The 24,748-nt window shown below is 40.2% G+C and overlaps 1 protein-coding gene across 1 annotated transcript in view; it reads right to left on the minus strand.

The window, feature by feature from the left end:
* Positions 1-24,392, minus strand: part of DPP10 (dipeptidyl-peptidase 10 (non-functional)) — a 1,145,057-nt gene extending 1,120,665 nt beyond the window's left edge. Inside the window, exon 1 of the mRNA XM_006895132.1 lies at positions 24,254-24,392. Coding sequence (XP_006895194.1) covers positions 24,254-24,292 — 39 coding nt within the window. The 5' untranslated portion in view covers positions 24,293-24,392. The remainder of the gene's footprint in view (positions 1-24,253) is intronic.
* Between the last annotated feature and the right edge of the window lie 356 nt (positions 24,393-24,748).

Genomic DNA, 24,748 nt, shown 5'->3' on the forward strand with positions numbered 1-24,748 from the left:
CTGAATGATAGTGGTATTCACTGGACTTCCTTGTAAGTGTATGGATATAATCCTGTCACTCACGATGTTGTACTTCAAGATGGATCTAGAAATTACCTTTTTTACTATGAAGGCAACCCCATTTTTCCTTGTCTTTTCATCTCCAGAGTAATATATTATATGGTGATCTGACTCAAAATGCCCCATGCCAGTCCATCTCATCTCTCCAATGCCTATGGATTATTAGTAAAAGATAATTAAGACAGAATATTTCAAAGTACTTTCTGAATACCTTTAACTTAGAACAATTCATCATATCTTCCTTGACAACTTTTTAGAAGATATCTGTTGATTTTAAATATTGGCATTAAAAAGTATCTGCCTAAAAAGTAACTTTCAAGGCTCAGATTTGAAACAAAACAAAACATATATAGATATATACCTTTTAAGTTCTTCATGCAAAGGTCTCTCTTACCACAAGAAAAGCCTTTTCTTGGCATAAGAAATGTTTATTCATGTTTTTAATCATTTTTTCATTTTCTCTTATCTTTTTGCTTGGGAAAGAGAGAGACGGAAAGGAGGGGGAAAGGAACGGTATCATGACTTCTGTAATCCAGACAAAGGGCTTCCTCCCAACCTCCCCATGTAAACTCTCACCTCGGCCTAGATGGGGACACACAGGCACAAAAGTTTTCTCACCTTCTTGCCAAATTTAGAAAAGCTTTCTTAGATCATCATCTTCCTGTGTGTCCATGTACACATGAGTATTTCCACAGAAAAAGATGTTTAATTTAGATTTTGTCAAGTGTATACTCTATAAACTGTCTGTCAAGTACATAATGTGAATTAGAATAGAGTTTAGAGAAAAGAGGTCTAGTGTGCCTCTGAATACACGTACACTTCAAGGGGAAGCCTGGTTTCTTGATAAACTACCCTGTCTCCAGGTAACTCGATTATCTGACCCAAAACTTTCAGGTTAATTTGGAAAAGCAATTGGTCTAGCACAAGAGGTCTGAGATTACAAATCAAGAAAGGTGATTCCTAATAATAATACGAAGAGGTCTTATTTCCCAAGCTTTATTTATGAATAAGGAAGCATATTTAGCTTCATCCATAAGAAGATAGACAGCTAACCTAAACATCACACCTCTCTGACAGCCAGAATCCAGCAGTAGCTCCTTGGGAGAAAGTTGTGCAATCTCTATTCATGTGATTTATATCCTTAGAAACTCAACAGAGCATAACTATGGGTCAGTTTGAGCCAACATAATTAGTAAATTATGTTACTGTAGATCTAGTGGCCTAGTGGCAAGAAGCTGTGCTGCAATGCCAAAGGCATATGGTTCGAGGCCAGCAACTGCTCTATGAGAAAAGGATGGGCAATCTCATCCTGTGCAATTTACTACTTCTGAAAACTCAGAAGGTCAGTTATGAGTCAGTTATGACTTAACAGTATACAACAACAGATGACTTGATGGCATTTAACAATAACAAAATAGTTAAATCACATTCAATCTGATTTTAAAATATGAAATCAGGAACCCTCTGGCCTTGCTTAAAAGCTATTTCCCTATAGGTTGTTTAAAGAGATCAAAATGCCCTACCCAATGTGTTCCGCCTTCCCCAGTCCCTTGTAGTCCCACATGCAGTACATCTCTGCCACTCCATTAAGGGTTAATGCTTGACCTTTCAGCCTTCTGTTTGGCAGAATGCCATTCAGAAGCATGATAATTCAGGCATTTCCTTTCAATCTTCTTTGTAGTTACTGAGTATTCATTGCTATTCCTCAACAGATTCATGTTAAAACTTTATTTTTTAAATGAAATTGAGAAAAAAACTATGGGGTGAGGAGGAGTTGGGGGGAAATCACAGGGTCACACAATTTAGTGGGTGGAGAGAAAAGGTAAAGGAAGTGGGAAAGACCTGTTGGGGACCTGAAAAGATGGGAGTAATTGTGGGCACAGTTCAATGTCAATGAAGGAGAGTGAAAAACACACACAAAAAGCACATGCACCACTAGGTATATGAAAGAAACAAAATGTATATTAATAATTATATGCATACCACTCTCCTGATGCCACTCACTCACACTGGGACCTCCTTTCCTGACACTGCTGGGCTGCGCTGGGAGCTGATGCAACATAACCAGGAGCTTACATGAATAAAGCCAGGAGTGAAGCACATGAGGAGCAATGCTGAAATTTGAATAAGGTATTTTGAGGGAGAGTCACTGTTGTTTGGCTGGGTCATGTGGAGCTCCTTAAGCTCAATGAGAAGGAAGCAAGACAGCTGGAGCTCATTCTTGAAGGGAAAACCAAGGCTTCCTAGTTTGTCAATCAGGTCTCCATCATACTTTACCTTGTATCTTCTCTTGTCCAGTCCATCAACTGACTTTAGCCCACAGCACCTTGGGCCAACCTAGTTGCAGCAGATGTCTGACAGAGGAGGCTGCTTTCGTGGGTCTTTTCTCTATGGAACTGAAGCGGATCTTCCCTTGGGTCAGAAGACAGAAAGAAACCTAGGCAGCATAGCTGCAGCACCCTCTTCTGGAGCAGTGACTCCAAATCAAGAACCTGCTACCGCCTCAGACATGAAAAACTATACCAGAGCAATGTCCTATAGGAAGCAGGCTACCTCACCCTCTATACAAGCCCAAAGCAAGATGTCACCTCCCAAAAGTGACATAGTATCAATGGATTTCCTGAAGCCAAAGAGTCTGATGAAAGTTTCTGACACAGAATTTGAAAGAACAATGATTGGATATTTTCAAAGCATGAAAGACAAACTTGAAGAATTGGAAGCAAAAAACCAAGAGGAGCTTAAAAAATAATCCAAAACAATACAGATAAAACAAACAAGGCATTAGAGGCTCCTGATATTCATAGGCTAATGTACCCCCCCCAAAAAAAAGCACAGTATAACTCCTTCTCCAATGTGAATAGAACATTCTCCAGAATAGATCACATTTAAGGTCACAAGGCAAGCATCAATAAATTTAAAAACATAAAAATAATACAAAGTATCTTTTCAGACCAAAATGCTACACAATTAGAAACTAATAACAAGAGGATAAAGAAGGAAAAAAAACCCATACTTTTGGAAGTTGAACAATATCTTACTTCAACAAGAATGGGTACTAGAAGAAATAAAAAACTAAATTAAAAAGGTTCTTGAAACAAATGACAATGGAAACACAACTTACCAAAACCTCTAGGAAATAGTTAGAGCAGTAATCAGAGGTAAATTTATAGTAATTAGCAAGTACATTAAAAAACAGGAAAAAATGATCTTTGATTCTCTAGCCCAATAGCTCCAACAAATTTACAAGAACAGCAAGAATACTCAACACTCTCAAAAACACATGAAATTATATTAACTAGGACAAAAGACAAAGTAAAATACTACAATGAAATGTGCAAGGAGCTGGAGTCAGGAAATCAAAAGGGCCGAATTCGCTTAGCATTTCTTAAGCTCAAGGAATTGAAGAAACCTCGAGTTGCCATAATTAAGGATGTTTTAGGCAGAATATTAAATGATCCAAGAAGTATTAAAAGAAGATGGAAAGAGTATACAGAGTAACTGTACTGAAAGGAATTGGTCAACACAGAAAAATTTCATGAAACAACCATATGAGAAAGAGCCTATGGTGATGAAGGAAGAAGTTCAAGCTGCTGTGAAGGAATTCGCAAAGAGTAAGGCCCCAAGAATAGATGGTATACCAATTGACGTATTTCAACTAACAGATGCTGCCCTAGATGTGCTCACCAAGTTGCGCCAGGAAATCTGAAGGTCAATCACTTGGCCAACTGAATGGAAGAGATCTATATTTGTTCTTATTCCAAGGAAAGGTGACCAAACAGAGTGTGGAAATCATTGAACAATATCACATGCAAGCAAGATTCTTCTGAAGATTACCCAAAAATGACTGGAACAGCAGACTGACAGAAAACTGCCAGAAGTCCAGGCTGGATTTAGAAGGGGTCGTGGTAATAGAGATATTGTAGCTAATGTTAGATGGATCTTAGCTGAAAGCAGGGAGTACCAGAGGAAACGCATTAGACTGTGTGGATCATAGCAAACTGTGGCTAACTCTGAGAAGAATGGATATCCCAGAACACTTGTTCGTGCTAAATGTAAAACCTATACTTGGACCAGGAGGCTGTCATCAGAACAGAGCAAGAAAACACTGCATGGTTGAAAATTGGGAAGGGTGAATGCCAGTGATGTGTCCTATCGCCATATCTTTTCAATTTATATGCAGATTATCTGGGAAGCTGGGCTGTATGAAAAGTGTGGCATCAGAATTGGTGGAAAATTCATCAATAATCTGCATTATGCAGATGACAAAACCTTGCTTGCTGAAACTGAGGAGGACCTGAAGTGCTTGCTGTAGAAGGTCAAGGACTGCAGCCTTCCATATGGACTGAGGCTCAATATCAAGAAAACAAAGATTCTCACCATGGGGCCAATTGGCAGAATTACAATGGATGGAAGAGATTGAGATTGTTAACAACTTTACTTTGGTTGGCTCCACAGTCAACACTCTTAGCACTAGCAGCCAGGAAATTAAAATATGTATTATGATAGGAAAGTCTGCTGTTAGGGACCTCTCCAAAATACTGAAGAGCAATAGTGTCACTCTGAAGACTAAGGTGAGCCTGATACAGGCCATGGTCTTTGCAATCACTTGCTATGCATCAGAGAGCTGGACAATGACTAGGGAGAGAGGATAGAAGGAAAATTGATGCCTTTGAGCTGTGGTGCTGGAGAAGAGTACTGAACATACCATGGACTGCTAAGGAAATGAACAGGTTCATCCTGGAGAGGGTTAAACCAGGCTGCTCCTTGGAGGTAAGGATTCTGAAGCTTCGTATGACATATTTTGGACATGCCGCATGGAGAGACCAATTCTTGGAAAAGGACACTATGCTTGGGAGGGTGGAGGGACAACGCAGGAGAGGAAGACCCTCTATGAGGTGGATTGATTCAGTGACTGGGGTAATGGGGGCTAGGTGTGCCAGAGACAGTGATATTATTACAGGACAGAACAGAGTTTAGAGCTGCTATGAGGGTGGCTATGAGTTGCAGGCAACTTGACGGCACATAATAACAACAACAACAAAAGCAGAAATAAATAGAAAACAGAAAAACAATTGAAACCATCAACAAATCCAGGAAGAATCAGTTGGTTCTTCAAAAAGGTCAATAAATTGACCAACCACTAGCAAAACTAACAAAAGAAAAGAAGGAAAAGACACAAATAATAAAAATAAAAACAGAAATTAAAAAAAAAATGAAATGGACAACATCACAGCGGAATGAACTAAAATAAAAAGGCTAACAGTGCAATATTATGGAAAAACTATATTCAAACAAATATGAAAACCTAGGGGAAATGGATAAATCTTCAGCAGGATTTTGTTTGTTTCTGATATAAGTGATAATGTTCAATAATTTCTGCACTATTTCAAGTCACTTTTTTTTTTAATGGGAATAAGTATTAAGCTCTTTCAGTGAATAAATATGAATGTCTTCCAGTGAATTGGCCAGTTAGTTGTCCTCCAGATTTCTTGGTACAACCTGGTGAGCATATCCCATGCAGCACCTGTTTGTTGGGATATGTAAGTTTGTATTCCTTCAATTCCTAAGGCCTTGATTTTGCCAATTACTTCAGAGCAACCTGAACGTCCTCTTTCATCACCAATGCCTCTTGATCATATGTTGTTTCTTGACCTTCTCCTGCCCATAGCATTCTTAAGTATTCTTAAGTATTGCAACTCAAGGCTTGGCTTTGCTCTTTAGTTCCTTCAGCTTAATATATTCACACACACACACACACACAGAGAGAGAGAGAGAGAGAGAGAGAGAGAGAGAGAGAGAGAGAGAGACTGTCCAATGACGTAAACTACCCAACTTTCATCAATTTAATCATAACCATCATTTACTCATTCACTCACTGAGTTTGAACCCCCTCACAGCAGGTCGTCAAAGGATGTCAATTGCAGGGAGAGGGATTATCTACCTTTTCCCTTTTCTACCAGAGTCCCTGGTGGATTTGAGCCACTCACCTTTGAGTTTGCAGAAAAACTATCCACTAAGCCACCAAAACTCTCTATAAAAGATATACTGCTTTTATTCCAGTTTTGAAAAAAAAAAAGTAAGGCTCACTAGGTATCAAAGGCTGTTTAAATTTAAATGAATTAATATTAAAATATCTCTCAGTGGAATTTGCAACATTTTGATGATCAATAGCCACAAGTAGCTACCATACTGCACAGAGTTGGCATAGAATGTTTCAATCATTACAGAAGGTACTGCAGGATGGTGCTGGTCTACAGAATCATTTTATCCTGTGATAGATTAGAAGATAACTTCATCAAATGAGATGAATAAAAAACATTTTAACCATTTTTTAAATATTCCTGGATGCCTTTTAAACATAGAGAATAAATGCAGTAAGTTGTTTTGTTTAGTTTTGGTTTTTAATCTTGATGAAAAAACTCTAGGGAGAGGACTGACGATCTCACAGAAAGGTTATGAGTCTCTCCTCAGACTTGCATGTTCAAGTTTCTTTCCTCTTTTCTCCTGCACCTCATATCCAGCAGGTCTCCATTTCTTCTGCCCCTCTGACTGAAATCTTAGTTGTCATGACAGAGTATAGCAAACAATCATGAAGAGACAAACAAAAACAAGTTAGAGTTCAATTGTTCACACCTAAATTAAGGAATAACAGATGTCATGGTGGAATTCCAAATTCATATAGGTGGATGTGTTGTTATGTACAATCAAGTCACTTGTGACTCATAGTGACCCTATGCCCAGTAGCTCTGAAGCCTGCCCTGTCCTGAGCCAGTCTCACTGATTCTGACACACCTACCCCAATATCCCAGTTACTGTATCAGTTCATCTCATCTGGGGGTCTTCCTTTCCTGCACTTTCTCTCTACCCTTCCAAGTATGATGCCCTTCTCTAAGTTCCAGTCCTTCTTGGCCACATGCCCATGGTATGTGAGAAAAAGGTTCAAAACCTTAGCCTCCAAAGATAAACTAGGTTTCACTCTCTCCAACAGAGAAGTATTTGTTTTCTTGGCAGTCCATGGTGTATCAAGATAAGAAATATTTTTCTGGTTGAGTGAGGAGGGAAGGAAATTGCATAGTATTTTGTAAAGCAGACTTCACTGGCAGCTTTGTCATCTCTCTCCACCTAAACACAACTCTGGAAGCAGCCAGCCCAGGGACACCTGTCACCAGGCAACATTATATGGATAATGTTTTGTTATATTCTCAAAGAATGGCTTTTGGGCCTCCATGCCTGCAATTATCCTACATCTTCCTGCTCAAGAGCAATTTGAGATCACCAAATTGTTCTCTTCTAGCCTTCAAAAACACCTGGACCAATTTGTTTGGATGAACCTAACAAGTGGTGCTGGCTGGCTGCATTCCAGGACCTTACTGCTGGTGAATCAGAGCTGACATTCGAGCCCCATAGAGCCCGTAGAAGAGCTTTGATAAGGCTGCTTAAGAAGTTGGCAGTGACATAAAATAATAGCTCCAAAACTGCACCTTTTTGTGAGGTCAAGGATGTTAAAGAAAGAAAATGAAAGAATTTACAAATACCATTTCCATATGTCTCCACATCTATCTATTATTCAGCATCAGGCAAAGCACAGTCTCATCTACCCAGCCAAGGACTGTATAAACTGAGAAGGCAGAACTTTTCTTACCCTTACAGTTTGCTATCAAAACTGACCCCCAGTCAGTAAAGTTAGCTGTTAACTTATTGAAGACAGACAGGTTCCCAAAGGTTATAGCATAAATGTGCTGTGAAATATTAACAGATTTTTGTCTAATTTTGCAAAGCGTGTATGCTGTTCCTTGACCCTTTCCAGACAGACTATATCAAACTCTCTTCGTCAAATGTTCTCTGAACCAGCTTGGCAATCTTGATCTTTCCTTCGCTAAAGAGCTCCTCTGTTGGCTTAAGTGCATAATATATTTATATGAGAAATATAGTTGTTTTTATTGCAAATTTGTACTTTCACAAAGATCAGTGAGTCATACAGATTATACAAATTTTATGTATGGCATGGTTCCCCTCACTTTTTCTGAAAAATATGAAATTGAGGAAAATCTAGGACTCACTGGAAGCAGTGAATCCCCTCTCCATGCTGCTTCCAGAGAGTCTGTATAATGTTTCTACTGTAGTTAGGGCAGTCCAGTCAGCCCGAGTCACCCAGTCCTGCAATCCCCTCACCATCTCTGCTGTGCTTAAGCCCACTCACTATTGGGAGTCATGGTGTCATCTTGTTGAAGGCTTCCCTCTTATTGATACATCACTAATTAAGATATCCTTGTCCAGGAAGTGTCCTCTTCTGAGAATATAATACACCAGATCTCATTAGACATGACTGTATAAACTCATTGTCCTAAAGTGAGAACTGACTCACAGCTGACCCTCCCCTGTGTTTCCGAGAAGGCTGTGAATAGCCTGGAAGGAGATTGCCCATCTTTCTCATCCACTATTTCTATAGCCAGTCTCACTATAAACAACCAAAAACCACTTCCAAGATTCTGAGAAGTGAGGTTTCTTTTACTAACCACAAACTGAAGAGGAAGCACCTTAGTTTCTAATTTATCACATTCAACAGTGAGTTGATCTTGAAGTAGGAGTCTAAAGGCCAATGTGGTTTGCAAATGACCACTAACCAGCAGGTAGTTCAAAATCATTCAATGACACTGGGGGAAAAAAGTTCTAGCAATCAATTTCTGCAAAGATTACAAAAAAGACTTTGTTGTTGTTGTTGTTGTTGTTGTTGTTGTTATGTGCCGTCGAGTTGCTTGCGACTCATAGCGGCCCTATGTACAACAGCTCTAAACTCTGTTCTGTCCTGTGCCAATCTCATTGTCTCTGAGACGCTCATCCCGATTGCTCCAGTCACCGGATCAATCCATTTCCTAGAGGGCCTTCCCCTCCGACGCCTGCCCTCCACCCTCCCAAGCATGATGTCCCTCTCCAAGGACCGGTCCCTCCTTACAACATGACCAAAGTATGTCAGATAAAGCCTTAGAATTCTTGCCTCTAAGGAGCAGCATGGTTTAACCCTCTCTAGGATGAATCTGTTTGTTTTCTTAGCAGTCCATGGCCCTCTAAGCTCTCTTCTCCAACATCAAAGCTCAAAAGCATCAATTCTCCTTCTATCCTCCCCGGTCATTGTCCAGCTCTCTGACGCATAACAAGTGATTGCAAAGACCAAGGTCTGTACCAGACGCACCATAGTCTCCAGAGACACATCACTGCTCTTGAGTACTTTAGAGAGGTCCCTAATTTAGGAGCAATATTACACACTATAATAACATGGAGTTCCCATTAATCAGGGACCAAATGGACAGCAGCTAACAGCATGATCTTGGACAAGTCATCATTTCTCAATTCTCAGTTGTCTGAATCACCATGGCTCCTTCAAAGAGTCCTTTAATGAGGACTCTACCTCCAGAGAGGAGACATGAGAAAATGAGACTACACTGTCATAGGAAAAGAGAGCAAATATTACTAATAACCACTCTCTGCAGATTTTATGCTGGTTTTATGACTGTTAACGTTCGTATTGAGGTCATTTACTGTGTGCCTACCTGAAGCATACTCCTAACAATGTCCATTCTCCTTTAAAAACTGCCTTCAAATCAAAGTTAGCAGATGGGACAGGGCAACAGTGGCATGTCATCACAGCAGCTAAACTGTCCATCCCCTAGACCATTCCTGTTCTCTGTGACCTCTCAAAAGCCCCTAGTCCTGGTTAGAGAGCAGCTCATTCTGGGCTTATGTAATAGTCATGTGCTCCAAACCAACAATTTTGTGTCAAGAGACCTCTATCCTGGGTTTTCTCATAGCTAAACATCACTAAAATTGCCTTGTGTGACCAGTTACCAATGTGGAACTGACATTTCGGATCCTAACAACTAATCCTTGATCATATTTACCAATTATTAATTATTTGCACCATCTATAAGTTTTGGCTTGAGTTTTTTTGATTGTTTTATTTTGGTTTTTCATCCTTAAAACTTCAGGGCTGTAGTTCTCAGAAGGAATAAGGAAGTACTGTGAATGCTATTATAAAGCTGGAGATGGAATTTAACCAAGGGATGTTGAGAAAATTCAGGAAAAATAAGTGAGGTTTCAATTATCCACCTTAAAAAAAACTTCAAAATTTTGTTGATGTCCCTGCAGCTATGAAGAATATAAAAATAGATGCTGTGGTGCAGTAAATTGCGTTATAAGGCGTCTTCAGTCATAGTTATACTTCACAAAAAATAAGTAAGTGGGATTATACAATTAAGGTGCTTATAACCCTGCAAGGAGATCATATCGTTTGCTGCTAATATAAAAAGGTATATGGCACCCTTTTGCATATGAGGTCTTATAAATAAGGTGCATGGAATTCTATCAAAGGAAATAGTGCCATCACACTAATCTTGAAATGAACCACCACTGAGGTGAAAAGCAGGTTCTCGTTATCACCAAGAAAGACAATCTGGGAGTGCAGAAAGTCCTTTGGATGTTGGGGCCCTGCAGTGAGAACCTTATAGATCCAGAAATAGAGACTTAAAGAGAATTGTAGCACTGAGACAGCAAGACCATCTCTGACAGCAAGAAGCAACTACAGAGAAATCATAACAGCTGACCCAGCAGACAGCAGGACATGGTGTGGTGGGCTTCCTGGTCCACAAAATGAGACCTCTAACCACCTTTAGGCAGAAGGCTTGCTAGAAGACTCTGGGGCCCATTGGCAATTGAAGAGGGAGCTGGATTTGCTAATCCATGAAGCTACAGCTGAGTGCCTTCTGGCTGAGGCCTACTGGCAGGATAGGATGCCTCTGGACACTTACTGGAAGAGCTCAAACAGCTCTGGACCACTTGTCCAAGCAGGGTAAGGAGCAGTGGGCAGAGGACCAGGGAGAAACTTGCCTTTGAGCACTGCTGTCTGATCAAAGAAACACACGCAGAATAATTTCTTATCCTTAACTGCAATCTGTTATTTCCATTAAACTTCATATTAATCAGTAACGCCTGCAACTTCTATGTGGCCAATGCAATCAATGAGTAAAGGCAGCAGTGGAGGGAAGAGAATCATGGGGAGGCTGGTGTCAGAACTGGCAAAAAAGGTCAGAAGCTGGAGACACCTCTGACCTCTGCTTTCTAGGAATCATCTCTGGGTGTTCATGTCCGTAGTGATTCTTTGTCCCCGTCATAAAGTTAGGTGAAGAGATCTGAGGCTGCTACCACATAATTTTTACTATGATTATGCAGTTTATTAACCATCCCCTTAACTATGTTTAATTTAGAGAAAGAATAACTCCATTATTTCAGCAAAAACTGAACTTTGACATTAAAGAAAACTGCAAGCCTCTAATTTGATCAGAGAAATGAAGAAAGGTGCATTAAAGTAGAGATTTATCAACTCCAACTCTGAAGAGTACAAAATCTACTGCAGTTTTTAATCCAACAGTGTGGCATTAGTCAAATCAGTTTACTTCTTCTTTGTCTGTTTCCTGATTTGAAAGCTGAGGGGTGAGGTTCCTAGTCACCTTTTGTATTTGTTGTTGTCAGGTTGACACCCAGACTCATGCCAACCCCTGAACCACTGTGATCCATGCGGGTTTTAATTACATGCTTTAGGGGAATAAATATAGTCTATCAAATGCTATCATCAAGATTTTTATCACTATTTGAAGGAAGATCTCGAAAAAAACAAAGATGGCCCAGCAGATGACATCAATAGTCCTCAGACCCAGCATGACGGTCACAGTGCAAAGGTAGCATAGAAACAAAGGGGTACAAATGAATCCTGTACCAGAGGTATGTTCCCAAATGAGCAGACAGAATAACAGATGCAGAGGTCACACACAATGCCAGCATCCTGACACTAACTTTGGTAAGCCACATTCTGAGGCATTTAAACAACCTCCATAGATACAAAGGAGAACAAGATTCCTTATTTTAATGTGCTTAACACTGAAAGCATAGAAAAACACACATAACTCCATGGTTCCATTCAATAAGTGGGAAATAACTTCTGAAAGGGCCTCTTTTATATATCCTCATTAGGATGCTATTCTCAGGGGTCAGGGAATTAAAAAAAAAATAAATAAACTCAAATAACAAGTTCTGATGTTGCTCGTGAGAACTGAAAATAGTTGTAGTCATTGGGAACAACAGCTTAGAAATTTCTCCAAATGTTCATCATAAAATTATTATGTCTTGTTGTTATGGGCCTTCTAGTCACCTGCAACTCATGGGAACCCTACGTACATATTAGCTCTGAATCCTGCCCTATCCTGAGCCAATCTTACCATCTCCAACAGACCAAATCACATTTCTCCAGTCACTGAGTCAATCCATCTCATCTGGGGTCTTCCACTTCTGCACTGTCCCTCCAACCTTCCAAGCAAGATACCTTCTCTAAGGACTTGTCCCTCCTGGCCACATGACCAACATATGTGAGAAAGAGCTTCAAAATCCTTTCCTCCAGAGAGTAGCCTGATTTTACTTGCCCCAGGATATTACATAGCAATTCCAATCCTGAGATATTTCTAAAAGAAGGGAAAATGAGGATATTGCAGTATTGTTCACAAAAGTTAAAGTGACCATGAGCAGATCAATGGAGAAATATTATATAATCTAGAAACTAAAGAACAAATTCAAGCCTCAAGTTGCAATGCTTAAGGATAATACGGGTGGAATATTGAGTGATGTAGGAAGTATTATGCAATAATGATTACCAATGGTGGACAGCGTTTGGTGGAGCTCCCCGAGTAAAACAAGTTTGGAAGAAGGAGTGGCATCCACTTCTGAAACAGCTTGCCTCCAGAAACTCTATGAACTTGGAGAAACAACAAAAGTTACACAAATGTCCAGGTCTTTTGTTCATAGGGTTACTATGAGTTGTCTATGACTCAATGGCACTTAACAACAACAGGAAGTATTGAAAGAAGATGAAAGGAGTCTACAGAGTCACTGTATGAAAAATAATTGGCTGGCTTAGAAGAATTTTAAGAAATAACATATGATCAAAAAGCAATGGAGGAAATTCAGGCTGCTCTGAGACACTTGGCAAAAAATAAAGCCAGCCCCAGCAACTGATGGGATAACAGTTGACATATTTCAACAAACAGATGCTGTGCTGGACATGCTCACCAGATTGTACCAAGAAATCTGGAGAAAACTGGCTAACTGACTGGAAGAGATCTATATTTATTCCCATTTAAAAGAAAATGACCCAACAGAGTGTGGAAATTATTGTACAATATCATTCATATGACATGCAAGCAAAATCCTGAAGATGATCCGAAACAACTGGAACAGCACATTGACAGAGAACTATTAGAAATGCAAGCTGGATTTAGAAGAGACAAAGGCACAAGAGACATTATAGCCAATGTCAAATGGATCTTAGCAGAAAGCAAAGAGTACCAGAAGAATATCTATCTGTGTTTTATTGACTATGCAAAGGCATTTGACTATGCAGATCACAATAAATTGTGATTAACCTTGTAGAGAGTGAGAATCTCAGAACACTTTATTTTGCTTATGTGAAGCCTATACTTCACTAGGAGGCAGTCCTCAGAACAGAGCAGGGAAACACTGCATGGTTCAAAATCAGGAAGGGAGTGCATCAGGGATGCATCTTGTCTTCATACCTTTTCAATATATATGTGAAATAGATCATTCGGGAGGCTGGGCTTTAAGAGGAGGAATGTGGCATCAGGATTGGAGGAAGATTCATCAACAACCTATGTCATGCAGATGACACAACACTGGTTTCTGGAACTGAAGTGGATGTCAACCATTTGTTACAAAAGATCAGAGAATGAAGTCTTCAATGTGGATTGAAACTCAACATCAAGAAGACAAAGATTCTCACCACTGAGTCAATTGGTAACATCATGAAGGATAGTGAAGAGACTAAGATTGTTAACAGTTACAGTTTGCTCAGCTCCACAATCAACACTCTTGGTGCCAGTAGTCAGGAAATTAAAAAAAAAAAAAACACCACGAACTGCATAGGTAAATCTGCTGTCAGGGACCTTTCCAGAGTACTGAGAAGTAACAATGTCAGTCTGGAGATTAAGGTCTGCCTGATCCAGGCCATGGTTTTTGCAATTACTTGCTATGCATCAGAGACATGAACAATGACTTAAGGATGACAGAAAAAGAATTGATGTCTTTGAGTTGTGGTGTTGTTGGAGGAGAATCTTGAACATACCATGGACCACCTAAAAAACAAATAGATCTGTCATCGAGATGGTGAAACCAAGTTTCTCCTTAAAGGATAGGTTTCTGAAGCTCTGTCACACATACTTTTGGCATATGGCCAGGAAGGACTGATCCTTGGATATCATACTTGAAAGGGTGGAGGGACAGTGCATGCATGACAGGAAGACTCTGGATGAGACGGACTGATACAGTGACTGTGGCAATGTGGTAGGTGTGTCGGAATCAGTTGATTGACTCAGGACAAGGCAGTCTTAATTTGTACATAGGGTCACTATGCGTTGCAGGTGACTCAAAGGCACATAACAACAACATGTATACCACGGTGCATTATCCAACCACAAAAATGAACTGTGTTTTAATGTATACTCTAACATCAAAGTACCTTGAAAACTGTATGCCAAGAAAATAAGCAGACATAAAACAATAAACACTGATGCCACCATATGAACTATCTTGAATAGACAAGTGCATGTCTTTAAAAAAAGGACATTAATGCTTACTGTGTCTACGAGTGGGAGGGTGCCAGTGGGAGAAGTGGAGGAGGAAGTGGAAGAGGTTGCTGCTACGTGGACATGGAACAGTTTTGGTTGGGAGTGAGACAAATATTCTGGAAACTACACAAGGTTGTGAATACCACAAGATGTTAAGGCCACTTGAAAATGGCTAAAATGGAAAAGCTTATGCTGTATATATTTCCGTAAGTGGCAATTACTATGTTTCTGTTGCATACATTTGCCACAATTTAAAAAAAAAAATCCATTTTACATCATCTGATAATACCCTAAAAAAGAAGAAAACAAACAAATGAAACTTGAACACCCATTTAATGTCTCCAGAAGGAAACAATATAGAAAGAAAATCTATTCATAGTTTCATCAATCTTACTCATCTAACCAAATGAATTACCTATTTCTAAATGGGAGAAATTATTTCATTTCAGATCTTTTTTTCTCAAAATGATATACTTGTTTGTATTGCTTTTCTCAACAAAAACTTTTATATTTGTTTGCTTACAAAGTTTGTACACATTGTGTTTTACACTATGCTTTATTCACATTGTCTTTCATACAATCATTTGAATTTGTAAAATTAACCAACATTGAACTATGCCCACCAATTCCCTATCTTTCTAGATCTCCACTGGATCTTTCCCATTTCCTTCACCTATCCCTCCATCCAGTCATTCAATTGTGAAACTCTGTGATTTCCCCCCTGCTCCTCCTCTCCCCTCTTTGGACCCACAAACACACTTTCTTAGTTATATTTCTATGTCTAAAATAATGGTCTTATACAGTATTTGTACTTATGGGAGTTCATTCACTCAGCGTAATACTCTCCAGTCTCTCCCAAGCTATGAAGTAATTTCCTAAATCACTGCTCCTGTGTGTTGCATAGTATTCCATCATGCGAATGTATCACAATTTCTCAATTCATTTGACTGTGTTTGGACATTTGGGCTGTTTCTATGTTCTTGGGATGGTGGACAACACTGCTATGAACATTGGTGTACAAGTCTCTGTTTGTGCCTCAGTTCTTATTTTCTCAAGGTATATTCCAAGCAGTGGAATAACTGGGTCATATGGAATTTCTGTGTTCAGCTTTTTGAGGAAGCACCAAACTGCCTTCCAGAGTGGTTGTATTATTTTAGAGTCCCACCAACAGTGAATGAGAGTTCCTATCTCTCCACATCCTCTCCTACATGTATTGCTTGCTTTCCATTTAAACTTTGCCACTGTTACTGGGGTGATATGACATCTCACTGTGGTTTTGATTAGAATCTCTCAAACTGAGATACTTTTGTTGTTTTGTTGCTTTGTGACCTCAAGTCAGACCTGCACTCATAGCTGTCCCTCCAGCAGGTATTCAGAACCAGTCAACGGCGCAGGGATCTTTCTCCTGTGAGCAGCTGGCAGATTCAAACATGTGTGCTGGTAGCACAATTCCTTACCACTAGACCAACTGACATAGTTCAGCAAACAGACGCTGCCCTGCATGTGCTCACCAAGTTGTGTCAAGAAATCTGGAGGACAACTGCATGGCCAACTGACTGGAAGAGATCCATATTTATTCCCATTCCAAAAAAAAGTAACCCGACAGTGTGGAAATTATCGAACAATATCACTAATATCACACACTAGAAAAATCCTGCTGAAGATTATTCAGAAAAGATTTGAACAGTACATTGACAGAGAACTACCAGAAATATAAGCTGGGTTTAGAAGAGGTTGTGACACTAGGGACATTATTGACAATGTCAGATGGATCTTGGCAGAAAGCAGAAGACCAGAAGGGTATCTACCTGTGTTTCATTGACTCTGCATCGGTATTTGACTGTGTGGATCACAATAAATTGTGGCTAACCAAGAAAAATGGGAATCTCAGAACACTTGACTGAACTTATATGAAACCTATACTTGGTCCAAGAAGCAGTCCTCAAAACAGAGCAAGGAAACACTGCATGTTTCAAAATCAGGAAAGGAGTGCATCAGAGATGCATCCTGTCTCCATACATTTTTTATCTGTATGCAGAACAACCTCAATCTCTTCTCCATCTAATATGATGCTGCCAATTGGCCCAGTGGTGAGAATCTTTGTCTTCTTGATGTTGAGCTTCAATCCATATTGAAGAGTACAGTCCTTGACCCTCTGCAGCAAGTTCTTCAGGTCTTCTTCAATTTCAGCAAGCAGGGTTGTGTTACTTGCATGTCATGGGTTGTTAATGAGTCTTCCTCCAATCTTGATTCCACACTACTAGTAGTGAGTTTTCAGAGGCCATTGATCTTACAGGAGGAGACTATCCATCCTTCTCCCATGTCTGGGGAGCGTCTGGTGGCCTTGAACCCTGTGACTTTAGGATTGCTGCACAGCTTCTTGCCGCTAGGCCACCAGCACTCCCCAAAATGATATACTTTTAACATTTCTCCAGTTTATCAACTCGTAAATTTTCAAACTGTGTTTAAGATAAGCAACACTGATTGGAAGGGTTGCTTTATGAACGATTCTTGCTGGTAGTTGTTTAAAAGCAAATGAAATGAAGGAATGACCATGTCTTGCAGTCATTAACTTACATTAAGATCATTCCTGGAGGTAAGAAGTGATTAATGGAAGCACGAGTATCTGAGTTTTCACTTACACGATTCCTCTTGCCAAAAGCAAACACACTTACCAAGGGCAAAGAAGGCCTACCTCTACTCTTGTACAAACATTATTAATGCAACTTCAAGTGGTCTCTCTGGTCCATTATTGGAAAATGAATAGGAGAACCTGTCATTCAAGTACACGATTGTGTAATTCATATTTGTCATGTTTCTTTTTGAGAGAGGGCCTTTCAGATGGAAGAAGACGCTGAATCTTCATTTCAAGCTCAGAAAGAGTGGGTGGGGAAAGAGGGAATAAAATGGCTTTTTCTCTCACTTTTCTTCATCTGCCATCTGGAACCTGATACCTAGATCTTTATGTATTGATTTACCTAAGAAAATCAATGAGTACAATAAATTAGAATAATATTAAAGTCTGATAATATAAAGCTTGGCGGGAGATCATTCCCAAATGGAAAGTCAGTTTTGATTATGTACTCATCTAACTTTTCTTAAATTTCAACTCAAAATATCATCAGTTCACATATGCAAAGAACGTCTAATCCAATCATTTCTAGGAACCAAACTTCTAGAAAGAGATAATTAAATCATGAACAGATTAAAAGAAACCTCTAACTCTTATGAGAAACAGATTCTTTATCATTTAAAGAATATTATAAGTCAGCCAAATTTTAGTAAATTCCCTTTCACCTAATATTTTATAATAATATAACGGAACACATCTAGTAAATCCAGATCATTTATATTTACATATGCATAATGTTCTATGTTTGAGCATGGCATATGTGTGTATGTGTATATACACACATGTATTTTTTATGCATTTACATTAGCATAAATGTCAAACTGCCCTTGCAATAAGATTAAAAACAGAATATCCAAAAGATGATCAGATGATCCAAAAACATGTCAGCAACCAGAAGAAAAACATTACACTCCTGCCGAGGGTCAAATGTTAGAAAATTCCATTGACATAGACTCTCTCCATCCAAAATTATTTTTCTCCTCTAAAAAAGAGGGTTAGGGTTAGGTTTTAGAGCTAAGTAATTAAGATTAAATGGGGGGGGGTGGCAGATAAGGGAGAAAATGTGCAACAATGAATGAATGGAAATCCAAGTTTCCTGTAAAGTTTTGTTAAAGTATTAAAAAAATACACTTAAAAAGAGTAAGTTCTTTCATGTTAAAACAAAAAATCATGTCTCCTAGACTGCAGAGTCAGTAAATATAGATGAAGCACTCAAGCTAATTAAATCATTCACAAACTGTTCTCAAAATTATACCAGGTTGTCTCCCCCTGGGAATAGCTAAATAAAAAACTACTGGCTAAGTCTAAAATTATTGTAGAAGATATTGTTCTGGAATTCAGGAAGTATAACAAAGAGAATTTCTAATATCAGTTACTAAGTAGAGTACTTCATATTTTGGATACAAATTCACATCTTTGTTTAGTCTTGTTGTAGAAGATTGCATAGGATTAGCTACACCAAAAATGGCATGCAGAAGTCTCTGGAGTTACATCTAACCTGACCTTGGTTCATTCCTTCACCTAATCTTAGTAGGCAAGGCAGTTTTGGGACCTGGGATGTTATTTCCACAAACACTAATAACTGAACCCCAACTCCTCAAAATGATTCTATAAGTTAATGCTTATTTGTGTTCAGTCATTTTCTCTCTTATGCTAAGTGTGTTATGAGATACATTACTTTGAAAACATTCAGAATATATAAAGTCATTTACTTGCTCATTAGAGAGAATAAGTCATTGTTTATTTTCAACCTAGATATTGACAGAGCAAAGCAGAAAGGAGGTGAGTTTGGGTTCAAAGGAGATAAAAATATAACAATATTTTTCAAGTGCAATTTGGTGCCCATGTCAATTAATATTTTATTTGCATTCATGAATTCATATAAATTTATATGTACCCACAGAACTACAAGCACTAAAATAAGGGATATTCTATGAACTGTTAAAATAATAGCTGAGTGTGGCTTAATGGTTCTCTGAGCTATTTTTTTTTCCCCTTCCAAAGCTTTTATTCTCGGATGACCCATTTACCCAGCACTTTGTACAGGACAGGGTGTGCTGGTGGCACAGGCTACGTCGACTCGTGCTGCTAACCCAAAGACAAACCTGTCTGGCGGTTCAAGTCCGCCAGGAGAACACTCTCCTCCCATGCAATTTACAGCCTCTGAACCCATGAGCTGAATTTGAGAATCTGGTACAGGACAGTCAGTATTTAAAGTATTTACTTACTTCCTTGTTTAATCTCCACAAGAAGCAAGCGAAGGGCTCAATTGTCACTTCCGCAACCAGAATAACAGAGAAATTGAGTTTCCCGCCCAAGTACAGCCTCAGTCTTCAGTGAAGCTGGGATATGAATCTACATTAGTAACCCCCAGTGATAACCCACAGCCCGTTCTACACAAGTATCTAAACTGGCGGGTGGAGGGAGGAGGAATGCTCACAGTCTTATCTGCGGCTTCCTAGCACTACATAGGGCACACAGTACACTGTAGTGCATTACAAACAAGCTGGGAAGTATTAATGATTAAAGCATCCTGCAATAGCAAATGACTCAACAAACCAAATTTTTGAAAGCACTTTAGTTTCACAACAACTTGGAGAAATTTAGGGGTTTTGTTGTTGTTGTAAATATAATATTCTTCATTAGCATTAAAGTGCAATGCTAATATTTCATATTATAATTTTATTTCATGTACTTTAAGAATTTTAAGTGTATCCTTTCTTAAATCCCTTTAAGAAACAAGTGGGTAGACTGATAGATGGACAGATAAACAAAAACTTATAAAAAGAAGATAAGAATGTTATAATGTTATTCTAAATTTAGTAGATAAAATTACACATGTATTACATATATAACAGGAACAATATATACGTATGTTTATGTAGGTATGTAGAGAAAGCCCAAAACTGAGAGAACATAAGAAATGAACATTCTCTCCATTACATGATGAAAACCATTTTATCTAATGTAAGTTACCTTTTATAATCAAATCATATAGCACTCTCCCTCAATGAGGTACTATTTTATATATTAAATGGTAGAAGAAAACTAATAAATTTTCCATTAAATAAGGTTTTAGCATAATTCTTAAACACTATTTGCTAAGTTCTGCTGCTGTGAGGACCGACTTGATAGCAGTAAGTGAAAGCTAGTATTAAAAACAGCACAGAGTAATTAGAGAAGTTTCTATATTAGACACACAGAGCTTTACTTCTCTCAAGTTTTCGTTAAACATATATATATATATATATTTTGAAAGTTCAGTTATGTTTATCAGGCTATCAGGCTAAAACTGAACTAGAAATATTGAATCTCAACTTTTACACTGAAATATTTTATGTTAGCATTACCTACAGGCCAAAATTAGAATAGATATTTTATGCATTATCTCCGTCATCACAATGTTGACCATGAATTATGTCATCTAGAGGCTGCTACAAGTTGAAATGCCAAGAGACTGGTTTCCTACCAAAATGTGTTTTTAAAAGAAGAATGCATAATGAATACTATCCTAGCAGCCAAACACTTGTTTCTAGAAACAAAATTTTCTGCCACTATCCAGAAAATATAGTTGGTTTTGTTTTGAGAGAGGATGTTTTTGGCTTAGAGAAGAGTCAAGCCTTTCAGGAACTATTTTTACCTACTGAAGTCAGCAGAAGGGTGCCACCTGGTGGAAATGTGAATCACTTTAACATGTTCTCTAAAAATGTTTTCCTTTAACAAACCCTGAGAGGCACTGCATGATACGGAAACATTAAATAATAGTTATTAAAGTTCCTATGTACTTATGAGGACCTATATGGTTCTGGTAAAAATGTCTGTATCACCAGTAGGAATAATAAGTTAACTTTAAATTTTCAGATACTATTATTTCCATTTATAACTGAACCTTTTAAACAAATTCGTCAATATTTTTATTCTAGGAAAATTTGCACACCCAAAAACACATCAAAAAATGAAATTGTTTTACATCCTACTAATAGAATGTGTCATATTGTGCTTGTGCAGCAGGTAAAGTGCTTCACTTTAGATTAGGCTAAATGCCATAGATGAGAGCTGAGATAAGAGAGCTTCATCACTTAGGAAGACTAACTTGGCCAAGCTACTTAATTAACTTCTTTATTCAATTTCATCTCTAAAATGGGTAACAACAAGACCTATCTACTTCAAAATGTTGTTTGAAGAATCATACAGGAAAATATATCTCATACATTTTACCGTACACTGCAATTGATTTTTGGGATAGGGAAGAGAATCACTCATTCAAGTTTTTTAACTCCTCCATTCAAAATGGGATGTTGATCATGTTAAATGGAAATGACTGCATCTATCCATGTCAAAGTACTTATAACATTTTATAACTGCAGAGAATTATGAAAACAGCAAAACTACCTGTAAACATTTACTTACTCAATGAAGCTTTAAAGGACAGATAACTAAAATGATACAATATGATTCAGGATGTTAGTAAAAGCAGGTAATTATTGCTATTCTATTTGCTGCTATTCTCTGGAGAAGGGGCCTCTTGCCACAGCATTCCCGTGGCAGGACTGTGACACAGAAGATGACACAGAGAAGTCAAGCTCTCAAGAGGACCATGACAGAGCCAAATGGCGTGGTTCTGAGCCATCTCCACTCTGAGCAAAGGCCATGGTCTGCTCTTGTGCCAGAAGTGGAAACTGATATTTGACACCCTCAGGACATGGCGTTTTCAAGATTCCATAAGAAATCACTACCATGGAAAGGGAAAGACCATTTCTGACAACATTCTAATTCTTAATCCCTTCAAAATCCATATAAAATAAGTGATTAGATAGAATATGCTTTCTATTTAACTACCAAATAGGGCAGATAATGCTACATTTTCTTTAAATACGAGATCTCCCTTCCCCCTGGGAAATATCACCAAAACCAGAATAATCAATGATGCTTGTATGGAAGTATCATAGTCAAAGATCACATGGGAGCCAGCCATAATGACTGAAATGAAACTGTTAATAGAGCACGTCACCTAAGTACTCACAGAAATCATCCACATCATATGGCCATCAATTCGTGCATTAAGCTTAGGACAGAGTATAATACATTTTCTGGGTGTGCATGGAAAACCCTCAATGGGATGCTGCCATGTATATTCAGCCTGAGTCTCTTCCCCTTGAGAAAGAAAAATCACTCTCTCTCCTTTTACCTCATGCATAATATGCATTCTTCTGACATTTTAAAGTCATGCAAATGCTCAAAGAGGCACTTTAAAGTATGCAATTAAAACAAGAGTTATAAGAATGGCCACTCCTTGAATATCTGAGGCGTCCATTTAAAAAAAAAAAAGCACAGTAAGAAAACAGATTCAAGCTCTACTCTCTCTTCTGATAAATTTTAAGTACCAAATTTGTCCTGACAGAAGGGTTGCTTGTGATCACTATTTGCACAGCATTTCCAGCCTCTGCACTTTGTTTGGCTTAAGCTTTCCTACTCCCACGGTCACTGAACAGTCTGCAGCACTTCCAGCACCTCCAATAACCACAGGTTAGTGGGCTGAGGCTGCATGTTGGGGACGCTCACCTGACTAATCATTTTTACTGATAGCTTCCTTGCAAGAGCTGTGAAGAGACAGCAGCTTGTTAATGAAACTTAAGGCTGTCAGCTGAGCCAGTCTCCTAAATCCATGCTCCTCTCCTGGAATTCTTTTTATGCATCCGCTAACTGGGTGTTATCCTGTAGTGTTTGTTGTTGGGGCAGGTATAAGAGGAAGGTATAATTAATATTTTTCACATCCGTATACCACAGCAGTGTTGGGAGCAAAGATCATGGTTTAAGAAAACCACTGCTTTGTAAAAGCTGCAACATTCACTCCAGTAAAGGAAGGGGAAGCTAGAAGACATTGAGTAATTCCCCACCACCTGTGTGAAACATATGTGAGGGAAATGAGAAGGGGAAGGAAAGGAAGACCGGAGAGTTCCACAGCCAGGAGAGATGACCAAGACTGGAATATTAATAGCAGCATCCCTGGCATCGCCTTCCTCCCTCGCTGTCTCTCCAGCCTGATTTGGACAGCTCCCTTAACACACTCCTCAAGGCTAGGAATACGCTGAGCCACGTCGCTGCAGGAATCTAGCTGCTAGCACCCCCCTTCACCCCACTTCTGGCAATGTGCAGAGGGTGTCTACGCGACAGGCGGCCTTCCATGGCTGATTCGAGGCAGTAAGCCTTCTCCTGGTACCCGGGTACCACCGGGCGCTTCGGTCCCGCTCCTCTGTAGTTACCCAGCGACCTGTCCAATGTCTCTAATTGATGTAACGTGACAACACCGTGAGTGAGCCTTCCTCCTCCTCGCCAGGGCGCCCTAACCCTCCAACTTTGGGAAAAAGCAACACTGAACTCTCGAGTCACCTCAACCCTGGGGCAGAGATGACACGGGGATTCACCCCAGCACAGTTACGCGACAGATTCCAGAAGACCTGAACAAAAGGGAGTGGCGGGCACAAAAAGAAGAGAAAGAGACGGGCACAAAATCCCAACAACACAAGGCGTCCCATCTCTGCAGACACACACATCCCTGGATCCCACAATCACCAGAGCCAGGACCTCGCCAGCTCCCCTCAATACGAATCCCTCCTGGCTTCCCACGCTCCTTTCCCCTCACTCTTATCCCCGCTTCCTCCCAGGAATCAAGAAAGGAAAGACGCAACTCTGATGGCCTTAAAGGTCATCTGCTGACTCGGTCACTGGGCCAGCGCGTCCCAACCCCGGGAGCACCAGTTAGAAGCCCAAGAGTGGGTGCCTGCGGGCGGGCGCCACAGCCTCCCCTCGGCGTGAACAGCCAGTGGAGGCCCCTTCCCGGCCCGGGCCGCCTGGCCCCCCACGGTACCCCGGCTTTTACCTCTCTCCCCTCTTCCCCGCGGCTCTCCACCTTGCGCATCCTCTCGCCCGGCCCCGGAGCGCACTCGGAGGCGCCAACTTCCTGCGGAGTCCAGGGGCGAGCGGGGGAGAGCTGGCAGCGGGGCGGCGGAGAGGGCAGGCGCGGGGGGCGCTACACGGAGGAGCCCCCTGCGGGGAGGACCCTCACCTGGTCCGCCGGCGCCGGGCTCGCCCTGACCCCCGGGCCGGGCTGCTGCTCCTGCTTCATGGCTGTCATCGCCCGCGGCCCCCCGGGGCGCGCAGTTCCTCGCGGGCACTTCAGACTCGGGGACCGTCACTTGGCAGCGATGGCATGTCACAGGCGCCCGTCGCTCTCCGAATTGGCGGAAGGGAAAGCGGCAGCGACGGGGTGGGGGGAGGGGAGCAGCCGGGCGGAGAAGGAGGGGCGCTCTGCCAGGCCGGCTCCCCGCGGCGGGACCCCTCCCAAGTCGGCGCCGCCTGCCCCTGCCGCTGCGGG

This window comes from Elephantulus edwardii, unplaced genomic scaffold (genome assembly GCF_000299155.1).
Source record: "Elephantulus edwardii isolate Elephantulus edwardi_28Jun2011 unplaced genomic scaffold, EleEdw1.0 scaffold00160, whole genome shotgun sequence".
NCBI lineage: Eukaryota > Metazoa > Chordata > Mammalia > Macroscelidea > Macroscelididae > Elephantulus > Elephantulus edwardii.